Source organism: Neltuma alba, unplaced genomic scaffold (assembly GCF_004799145.2).
Source record: "Neltuma alba isolate B1F8T4 unplaced genomic scaffold, ASM479914v2 tig00011414_pilon, whole genome shotgun sequence".
Taxonomy (NCBI): Eukaryota; Viridiplantae; Streptophyta; class Magnoliopsida; order Fabales; family Fabaceae; genus Neltuma; species Neltuma alba.
Genome location: NW_021636098.1, coordinates 255,926 through 267,981, shown reverse-complemented (window position 1 = coordinate 267,981; position 12,056 = coordinate 255,926). Strand labels below are relative to the sequence as shown.

Genomic DNA, 12,056 nt, shown 5'->3' with positions numbered 1-12,056 from the left:
GTTTTTTTTGCCTAAAATATTGGTCTATCTAATTTAATAAAAATATAAACTATTTTACCTCTTGAGTCTTGAGAGATTAAAACTCATATGATTCAAAATTCAAGGGATTAAAATCAAATTTTAGGCAAATTTGAGGAACAAAGATTGTATTAACCGAAGGTATATATTTAATTAGTAATTATTTTGTAGCTAGGAGAATTGTATTAATCAATAAAGAATCAGATTGGCCCACATTAATTAAGAAAAAATAAATTATAATTAATTATCTATAAAGCCGTCTAATAACCGGGAATTAATAAATTCGATCAATAATCCAAAACTTCTTCAAACCCCATGAATTGCGTGGAGCCTCGTTTAATCTATCAGGGGGTGTTTGGATAGAAACCAAACCATGGTTTCAGAAGTGCTTTTACGGATTACGAAGTAAATATGTGGAGGAGATTACCTCGTTTTGCAGAAAAGTGCTTCTGAAACCATGGTTTTGGGTTTCCCAAACACCCCCTGTGGTCAATATTAAGATTGTGTGCAAGAATTAGACAACAAATTCAAATTACAATGTATTTTGTTCCGCGTAATCATCCACGTCATCCTATTTGTCCCCCTTGTCCATAATTTCTCTATAGAACGTATATATAAATATAAAATTAGATGCGCATTTCCTTATATTTTGTTCAAATAACATTTTTCTGTACCTTGAGCACGTGATTATCAACTTGCATAAATTTTAATATTATTTAATGTATTTTTTTAAATAAATATTAGTGATTATTTATGTTGTTTATTTTTGGGCCAACAAACTGAACATATTATTGAGTTAAAACTAATAATTATTTTGTTCACCTCATGACTTATGAGCTTAATGACTTGAAGTTTTAACTTTTACCATTGTTTTTCATTGACTTACATGGAAATGTGCAGCGCTTACATAATTTATTTTACAAATTTTGTGATATATATTATATATATATATTTACGTATATAAAGCGCATTTTTTTTAAAAAAAATTATAGGGACTTCTATTGAACTTCGTTGAAAATAGATGGGATTATTTTTTTAAAAAAAAGGTTACATAGATTCTGTTTAAAAAAATAACATAAGGCATTCTTTAAATTTTATTAAATATCATTTCATTTTAAAATTTATGTCTCCCCAATTTTATGAAATCTGTGCGTGTTTTAAAATTTAATAAAAAGCTTTGTAAGTAGTTTCAAAAAGATTCAAAATGTATTAGAAATTAATTTTTACAATTCAAAAGAAATTTGTAAATAATTTCAATAAAAAACTTAGAAAAAAAAATCAATAGCAACTTATGTCTTTCTTCTGCTCATGTGTGTCAAAATTAAGAAAACTATACAATGTGAATAAAATTAAGAGAAAGTTTGTATTAATTTTAAGCATAAACTTGCACAAGCGTGTCAATATGTTATGTATTACCCATTGTAGATTTGACTAATGAATGGTACTGTTCATAATTTATGACCAGTAAATAACTTGTTAGCTTTTTTTTTTTTTTTTAAAAGCGTATGGCTCGAGATCTCCTTGTCTTTCGTTTAAATGATGTTCACATGGCGCTCTCTCTCTCTCTCTCTCTCACACATATCCAATTTTGTTGAAACCGCCAACTAACTTTCCCATACCTCTTCAATTGAACACCCCCCCCCCTTTACAACTCCCTCATTCACTAAACAATCTTCTCCTATCTCTTCTCTTCCAGATCCTTTCATTCTAAACTTATCACCTTATGATAATATCACCATTAATTACCCACCTTCCTCTCTTTTGTGTGTGTGTGTGTGTGTGTGTCTTTATATACAAAGTTCTCTTCTTCTTCTTCATTGAGCATCGAAACTCACCTACCAGTACACAAAGCTTGATTCAATGGAGGCCACCGAGCATGCCCACCAAGTGCGCAATCCCTTGCTGGATGCGCCGCCACGCACAGCAGAGACTTACCGGCGGCGATGGCGGGGCGTCATGGTGGCGGTCTTGTGCTCGTTCGTTGTGCTGGCATCGGTGGTTGCATTGGTGAGAAACAATAGGGAGCAGAGAGAAGAAACTACGTCGTCTGGAGAGAGGTGGCGGATTCCGAGAGGGGTGGAGGAAGGAGCATCAGCCAAGTCCAGTCCGGCACTGATGGGTTCGGATAAGCTTTCTTATAATTGGACCAATGCTATGTTCTCTTGGCAACGAACTGCTTATCATTTTCAACCCCAAAAGAATTGGATGAACGGTATGTGTATTTTTACTGCCATTTGTTTTATTTTTTATGTGTATATTATCTTGTAATCTCATATCTTACTACCATAAGTAATATTTATATGTAATATAGGACATTATTGCAACTTATTTTTCAAACTCTATATAGCTTATATGGCCAAGCTCTTCAGCTCATTCCCCGCATTAAAATTTTCCACGTCATGGTATAATTTGTGGCTTTTATTTTTGGCTAAATCATACGAAACTCTTCTAAATTTTGAGTTAATTTCACATAAACTTCTTAATATTTTAAAGTTTAAATTTGACCTCGTAACTTTTTTCTTTTTCTTTTTTCTTTTAACCATGAACTCTTTGTCATTAAGTGATCGTTATCTTTTTTTTATGGAAATTGCCATGTCATATTAAAAAAAAGACACATGACATCCTATTCAAATTAATAATTTTATAAAACCCCTTAGATTTCAAGTCAATTGCATGAAATTTCCTGAACTTTAACATATTAAATTAACATTTTGAATTGTCAAGGTGCATATGCAATTGGTCTAAAATTCAAGAGGTTTTTATAAAATTGATAACTTACGGATGTTGCGTGTCTTGTATTGATTTAACGTGACGATTTCTCTAAAAAAGAAATAATAGCAAATAAAATATCAGGGAGGCCATGTTAAATCTAGACTTTAAAATATTAAGGAAATTACATGCATCTCGCTCAAAATTTAGGGAAGTTTTGTCTAATTTACCCTATATATACATACACGAACATAATATCGAATTTATAAAAAGACATTATTTATAAATCATGATCATCTCAGGATATAAAGTACAAGCAGCAGTACAGATAAACATGAGTCCTACAAATTTGAAAGGAAACCAAAACTCTTTTCATGCTCATTTTTATTTATAAAATGAAGAAATAATTTTATTCAGAAAAATCAAATATCTTAAGTATCTTATTGAAAGAAATCAATAAAATAAAATTAGCTTACATCATAGATAAACCACATATTTTTAATTTACAGTCATCCTCGAGAATTTGAGCACAATCATCGGCGAGTCAAAATTTTGGTTATTTATTGATTTTTTTTTTTCATATTTGAAATGATTTGTCAGAATTTGAATGGCAGGTGAGATCCGCCTGGTGGCTGGGGGTCCATGCTTTAACCTTCCAAATTTAGCTATCATCTAACTTTTGTTTTTTCAGCATATTGATTGTAAATAAGTTTGCCTTTTAAAATTAAAATTACTAGTTGAAGAACAGAATATGTTAAACTATATAAGAATTATAACTCAAGCGCGTAAAATACTTGGGAGCACATTTCATGCTCATAATTGTGATTAGCATGAAGTGCTTACTTCAATTAATTTTTTATTTTAATATATATACAATTTAAAATAAAGATAATCGTACAATTGACACTTTTTTAAAAAATAAATTTATGATTGAAAAATTATATAGTAAAAATTTTAATATGAATCATTCATATCAGATTTTGAATTATCTAAATTGTATTATAATGAACAATGAATGATGACACGTTTTCTTTTATTAAACTAAAAAGAAACTTCATGTTTTGTATAGAGTTTAATGGGAATCTCATTGGTCGTGACTTGTGAACAAGTTAATTCTTATAATAATATATATTGATATATTGATATTAATATTAATGTTGAATAAAACATGAATCTTATAATCTTATGCTTCATATGAGATTTAAATAAGAATTCTTTATAGTATTGTATAGATGATAAGGACTAATATAGTAAATAATATGCCACATGCATGATACTATTGTTTACAGTGCATAATAACATATAAATTTTTAATTTATAAATAGCATAGTTTTTTATACTTATATACACAGACGATGAAGACAAACATGTTAACTAACAATCTCTCTCTGTTTTTTTTTTTTTTTTAAAATGGGTTCCTGTTTGGTGTGGTGTCCGTACATATCTCTTTGGTTGGTTCTTCGTCTTCAGATCCTGACGGTACGTATCTCTTTAATTTTTTTTTTTTGGCAAAAATGTCTATATATTTTTCTGTATTTATTTTAATTAATATATTATTAGAAAATCCTTAGTAATTTTTTTGGCCAAAAGAAAAATCTAGTAAGTGGTCTATCAAGTTAATGTTCACTACTGCAACAGCCATAAAAATTATAATTATTTTAAATGACCAAACGGAAATTAAAATAAATTACTGAATTTCTTAAGGTTTTTTTTTTTGATGAGGTAGTAGTCTCTAAAAATGTTACGTAAATCAATCTATTATCAGTTACGTAAATAAAAATAAAAAATAAAAATATATGTGGTTCTAGATCATTGAAGATATATACAAGTTGTTGACCAATATATACACCAATTAAGATTAAAAAAAAAAAGGAAATTATTGGCCACATTAATTTGATGGTCTGAACCTTTTTCCTTTTGAAGCCACTATCATGCATGTGACTTTGCATCTAACATATCCCCCTCATTATCGTGCAATATCTTTTTGAAAGAAAAATTTATATATGCAAAAAACTTTGCATAAGATTTTGTTGGTAATATAATATACCAATGTCATTGATTTAAATATTGAGCGTTTTCTGTTTTAGTAATATTTTTAGTTGTTATATAGTTTATTTACTATTAAATATAGAATAATATTTTATTAAATAATTATTTAAAATAAATCTTCTTTAAATAATTAATTTGAGTATTTTTGCAATCGTAAAAGGATCTAATAAAATATTAAGCTTAATCCCCAAAGTTATAGATTAAGTTTTCACTATTAGCCCATGATAATCGAAAAATTTGGGCATGAGAAGTATATTTCGCCAACGAGAGAGTCTAATCTCTTTCAAAATATTGCCCTCCGTGGCTAGATAGATAACTTTTTCTTCTACATTTTATTAGATGAACCTCAAAATAGGGACACTGACCCCAAAAAAAAAAGCTGGAATTTTGAAAATACCAAATAAGGAATGTCAAGAAAAATTTGTTGACATTTGCAAATTTAGATATGTCAATATTAAATAAAGTTGTGTTATCAAACTTGATTTAGAATTTGTAATTTTCAGCTTCTTTTTTTGTCATTCTCTCCCCAAAATATGAAAATTTACTTTATTTTATATTTAGTTTTTGGTTTGTTCTCTTAACTTCAAAATGTATATTCTTAATTTTACAACCTTAAAACTGTTGACTTAAATAATTTTTTTTGGTAGTAATTATGTTTGTTTTGAAAACTAAACTTAATATGCAAATATTTAAGAATATTTTATTAATATTTAAGAATATTTTATTAATATTTAAGATATCAATATCATTATTTTTTATTAATATTTTTATGATTAAAAGACTAAAAGTATTATTTTTATAGTCATGAAACCAAATTGAAATCATGCATAAAGTTAAAGAATTAAAAGCGTATTTTTGCTTCTTCTTTTTTTCATTTTATATGCATATTCTATATTTTAATTGCAATGGAATTATGTCGACATTTTTTTATTTTTAAGATATAAAAAATTTTCCTTCTAAAACAAAACGTCTACGTTTCATTTAGTTTTAATTTCAATTTCCTATGCATAACATAATTTTCTGATTGAATACTTGAATAGCTTTACTCATTTTATTTTCCCATCAACATAATTCTCAAACAAATAGGCACATGTGCATTTCTTTGACAAAATAAATGAAATTTGTTTAGTTTACATTGGCTGGTAATTAAATATTATTTTTTATCTAATTAATTACTAACTTCTTTAAAAGCTTTTTTTTTTTTTAATTTTAAGTTTTCAATGGAAACTCTAACACGACGCATTATGCAATTTCTTTATTTTGAGTTTGGATTTTTATAATGAAGGTGTGAAATCAAATTTGAATTGTGAAAAGTACTATGGAAAACTCCAAAACAAGTAAACAACGAAGTTTAGGTTCTATCTACCAATTCGCTTACATAGTTGACTATTAGATAGGTTCGTCGTCATGTAAGCTTTCAAACTTTTTATGGTCATGCAAATAATTTTAGGCCAATCTTTATTAGGACAAGCACAAGCACAAGTCTATGACTAGATGCAAATTTTTTAACACTTTTAATCTAATTCTAAATATAAAATCTAATCAAGGGATTTGGTTTTTTATCTTAGATTTAGCAATTCACTTTATATTCTATCCTAACTTTATAATTTGTTTTTCAAATTATCTTCATTAATTGCAGTTATTGAGAGAGATCTTCTTGAAAGAATACTTGCTAATGCAAATGATTAAATAGGTATTTTAAGAAACCCATCATATATTTCTTTTAAAAGAAATTAACCTAAACAATTTTCTTAATCCTTATAAAATACTATTTTCAGTCTTTAATATAAAAGTAAGATAGCTAATTTAGGAATATTAAGATAATTAGTAAAGTTAGTTATTTGTAATAAATTGATGTTATATTTTCTAAAATATTCACATTAATCATGTGTGTTGAAATTACTTTTTTTTAATCAAAACTTCTTAACACATGTTAATTACTATAGAGGCTATTAGAAACAAAATGGATAAATATTGAAGACAAATTAAATTGATTATTGTATTTAGGACTAAATTAAATCTTCAACTAATATATATTTAGAGTTAAAGATAGTAGTTATTTAGCTTTTTAAGTTCAGGAGCCGTGGAAAAAACACGAGCACAATAAAACAAGATAAAAATTAATGTTACGTGGGGATTGTTTCATGTGGTGGCAGGTCCATTGTATCACATGGGGTGGTACCACCTATTCTATCAGTACAACCCTGATTCGGCAGTCTGGGGCAACATCACATGGGGTCATACTGTATCAAGGGACCTGATTCATTGGCTCTACCTTCCCATTGCCATGGTTCCTGATAGGCCATTTGATATCAATGGTGTATGGACTGGATCAGCCACATTATTGCCAGATGGCAAAATCATAATCCTCTACACAGGTGACAACGCTGAAAAGGTACAGGTACAAAATCTCGCTCACCCTGCCAACCTATCCGATCCCCTTCTCCTCCATTGGGTCAAATATGCCCATAACCCAGTTTTGGTGCCTCCAACCAACATCGGCCCGAGAAATTTTCGTGACCCATCCACCTCATGGATCGGGCCAGATGGGCAATGGCGAGTAACCATCGGGTCAAAATTAAAGGAGACAGGCTTTTCATTTGTTTATAGGACAAGAGATTTCATCCACTTCAAGAAAAATGTTCACCACTTGCATTCGGTTCCTGGTACGGGTATGTGGGAGTGCGTGGACTTCTACCCGGTTTCACTAAATGGGTCTAAAGGCTTGACCACGTCAGCATATGGCCCAGGAATTAAGCATGTGTTAAAGGCTAGTATTGATCATGCTAAAGTGGATCATTATGCACTTGGGACTTACTTCATTGAGAATGATACATGGATACCCGATAACCCGAAAGAGGATGTGGGTATTGGGTTAAGAGTGGACTATGGAAGATACTATGCATCAAAGTCATTTTATGACCCGGTTAAAGAGAGACGTTTGCTTTGGGGTTGGATTAATGAAACAGATACCAAAAATGATGACTTGAAAAAGGGATGGGCATCTGTTCAGGTATGATTTTTATTGATTTCACATTTTGTTTTGGGTTACTTGAAATATTTTGTCGGTCGCATATAACACTCCAAAGTATTTTGTGATGCATTAAATATTTTGAAATATTTTTTTATGTCTATCTAGTACTTTAAAGTATTTTATAGTTCATTCAGCATCTTAAAATATTTTTTTAGATGCATCCAACACCATAACAAATATTGGAAATTTTTTTTTATAATGCTTGATACACATTTATTTACTGAAACTTTTGAAGAGTTAATGACGAAATTAAAATTTGCTCATTAAGTAAAATTAAATCACTAAATATTTTACTTCAAAAATATTTTACACCTTAACCCTTTTTGTTTCTATCACTATTTTTACTTGCAAGATCTTTCTTTCTCTATCACTCCAAAAATATTTGAAGTTCACATGATGGAGATCAAAGTATCAAATGTAGTCTCATGAAGGAGCCATACTTTTCTCACCTACGCAAATTGAAACTCAAACAATCTTTTTCCTAAATGAACAATACTTATGTGTCAATTATCCATTGTTTGTGGCAGACTATTCCTAGATCAGTTACATTTGACAAGAAAACTGGAACTAATATTCTTCAGTGGCCAGTAGAGGAGATAGAGAGTTTAAGGCTAAGAAGGTTTGAATTTGAAGGCATCGTCCTCAAGCCTGGCTCAGTTTTGCCCTTGAACATAGGCTCCGCAACACAGGTAATAACATCAAGTTTTGAAAAACATTCATGTTTTGTGTTTTCATTCAAAATCTTTTAGGGAACACATAAAAGTTACGAACCCAAGGTGTTTCCTCTAAGGATACCTTATACTAAAAAGAAGGATTTTAGTTACATCTTGCTTTGGCCACAAGATGTTTGTTGAATTGCCTCAAAGTCTGTTGACTGACTATTTGAATTTGAAATTAGCAAACACATTTCATGTTTTCATTCAAAAGTTCATTGACAAACACATAAAACCATGAATTAAGATCTTTCCTGTAAAGATGCCTAATAAGAACCACCATTTTAGTCACATATTGCTTGGCCCTCAAGGTGTTTGTTGAATTGGTACAATTGAAGAGTCTACTAATGAACTGTTTGGATTTGTTGGAAACTTGATCCAGCTGGACATATTTGTTGAATTTGAGATTGAACCGTCGGGTTCCCAAGAGATTGATGAAGACATTGAGGGCTGTGGTGGTGGAGCTACTGATAGAAGTGCTTTGGGACCATTTGGCCTCTTGACTATAGCTGATGATACACTTTCTGAGTTGACACCCATTTATTTCCGTCTCTCTAATACAAGCCATCAAAATTCAACTACTTTTTTTTGTGCTGATGAAACTAGGTATGTACAAACTTTTATTTTTTGGTTCTGATTTTCCTCTTTCTTTGAAAAGAAATAATTCGATTAAGATGATGTTAGAAGCTTGGTATATTAGTTTTATGGTGCACCCATATTGAGAATGCATTAATTACTGATACTACTTTAGTATTATACAATACATAAAGCGTTTTGCCCTCAAGTTTGGTTTGGATGTATATTGAGGATAATGTGCATGTCATATTCTCTCATATGGGAGAACAAAACAAGTACCAGATCAAAATAGATATTATATATCTTTTCAAATTTTGTGTGAGAGAAGAGAACTCACACACACAAAGCAGATGATCCACAAGTAGTCATGTTAAGAAAGAAATTACACATAAATAAGGTGGAACATAGAAGAAGCGCTATGCATATACTAAATGCTAGAAATTGACATGATGCTGATCTATGCCTATGCCACAAATGTGCTGGGGTGTTGGATCATGTGGATCATCATCGGATTTGTGTGGATTTATACTGATGCATAGGAAATTAAAAGGATTCTTGGAGAGAATTTTCTAATGTTATTTGAGAGGAAGTGTCTATGTTCCTTAGCGTCTTGTAGGTTTCTGTTTCCTTTTATAGACCAAAAAAGTAGTTTTTTCTCCATTTATTTGCACCAGGAAGTAGGTAACTCCCAAATTTTTTGGGTTTATGTTGTTGTTTTTCCCAAAATTCTCTTCACTTTTGCCACATGCTAACATTTTGTCATTATAACTTTGTTAAAGTAACTTCCCTTCCCTCTCCAAAGCCGTTTGTTGGGCTTAGACCAAAAGTGGAAATACAGTGTTAACCATACTAAGTATAATATACATATATGACTCTATAATATTATACAATGTTTAGTTGTAGTAAGAACAAAACAAGTATGAGACTAGCAATCTCATTGCTTTTCACTAAGTTCTCTATATACAAATGCTATGGAGAATTCATATTAAGTTTCATGCATTTGACAATAATACACATGATTGCATTAACAACTATGGTATCTTAGTCTGAAATGATTTTGTTGGAATTGCATGAATTTTGAATTCATTTAGAAACCTAAATCAGTATTTGGGTATGTACACAGAACCAATAGCTTGAATATAAATTGTTGGATTATGCAGGTCATCTAAAGCTCCTGATGTCACAAAGACAGTTTATGGAACTGAAGTTCCAGTGCTCAATGATGAGAGACTGTCAATGAGGGTATTGGTAAGTGAAAATCAAACACCAACTGCTCTTATGTATATATACTGGAAATGTCTTTTGAATTTAGTTGTTAAGACACACACACACACACACACTCTTAGCCCTTATGGTTTATAGATTTCACATAATGTTGAAGTTAATGAGAATTAATGTCTTCAAACTTTGAATGCGATTAGGTTGACCATTCAATCATTGAGAGCTTTGCTCAAGGGGGGAGAAGAGTGATCACATCTAGGGTTTATCCAACAGAAGCAATATATGGAGCAGCAAGGTTGTTTCTATTCAACAATGCAACAGCCATTAACATGAAGGCCACCCTCAAGATTTGGGAATTGAACTCTGCTTTCATACGCCCTTTTCCTTTTGATCAGAGTCAATGAAAGGCTCTAGTACTAATATTATGTGCATCTTATTATGGTAATATTTATTATTGTCATGGGAAATATAAAATAAATGGTCATAATCTTGTGGTGGAAAGCTAAATCGTTAGTACAATAAATTAATTTTAACCAATTAATCCCTTTTCAGATGATTGTCAATCTTTTTTATTTTTTAGGCCAAGCACAAGTATTCTCCGCCTAAATGTAGGCACCTCTTCAAATGAGAATTCAAACTTTAATTCGCAATGTTGTGAAAGACTAATCTCTTCTATTAGGTTTGACAGTCTCTGTCAACTTACCAACAGACGAAAAGGATCTCATGCTTCTAAATTGTTGAAACTCCTTTCAAAAAATTAGAAATCAATAGAAGCCCAATGCATACTTTTTCTTTCTTTTTTTTTTTTCAAATAAAAAGCACAGTATATGATCACAATAAAACCCAACGCATACTTGGGCCATAATCAAACATCAAGATACAAGCTTTTTCTTTGGACCTGAACTTGATACAACTATAATAATATTTACTATTATTGAAGATATTTTTTTTTAGAAACATGACTCACACATTTATTATACTTATCATATAAGATTTGAACTTATAATCTCTCTATGAAAAATAACTTGATGATAGTGTTTGGTGTTAATGTAAACCTTGACTATTATAATTATAAACTTGAATCCATTAATTGATAACGTGAAGCCCAAGACGCAATTCATTCAAACTCTATATGAATCACATAACTTTAGATACATGAATCACATAATACTATGAGTCAGGTTCAAAAGTTTAGATAAGAAACCAGGTCCCCCAAAAAAAAAAGGTTTAAATAAGACTTGCTTTATTCATTGATTGATTGATTCGTGGATGATTCTAATAAGTCAAAGATTCGTTGAATAGTGTGAAATTTTGTCTTTTAAAAATGCGTCATTAATTAATACCCCAATAATTCACACGCTATACAATTTTCTTGTATAGTTATGTAGATGTTGTTTTTTCATTCTAAGATGTTTTCTCTGCGAGCTTGGAGACCCAAAATGGCTGCCAAAAGAAACACGAGCTCTCCTGCAAATGAGACGCTAGGTCAGTCTCTCTTTCTTCCGTCCCTCGTTCCATGCCTAATTGGTTCGGCTTTGTTTTTGGTTTGGACCCAAGAAAAGCTCGCAGTTCAGGCCAATATAGTCATTTCCAGTTTTCCTGATTCCTTTTGCAGTGCCAGTGATGGTGAGCGGAATTATTAGGAATTTCAGTATCTTCCAGACGCAGCGTTTTCTGAAGCCGCTTCGCGACAAAAACGGGGTGAAATACTTCTAGAATCTTCAAATTCTTCTTCT

General features: G+C 30.7%; 1 protein-coding gene across 1 annotated transcript; it reads left to right on the top strand.

Annotated features, from left to right (window-relative positions):
- Window positions 1-1,790: 1,790 nt before the first annotated feature.
- On the top strand, window positions 1,791-10,821 carry LOC114713047 (acid beta-fructofuranosidase 1, vacuolar). The gene is made up of 7 exons (XM_028897626.1): window positions 1,791-2,230; window positions 4,198-4,206; window positions 6,933-7,789; window positions 8,338-8,499; window positions 8,906-9,129; window positions 10,260-10,347; window positions 10,521-10,821. The coding sequence occupies exons 1-7, from the start codon at window positions 1,879-1,881 to the stop codon at window positions 10,722-10,724; spliced, it is 1,896 nt and encodes a 631-aa protein (XP_028753459.1). The 5' UTR covers window positions 1,791-1,878; the 3' UTR covers window positions 10,725-10,821.
- Window positions 10,822-12,056: the final 1,235 nt, after the last annotated feature.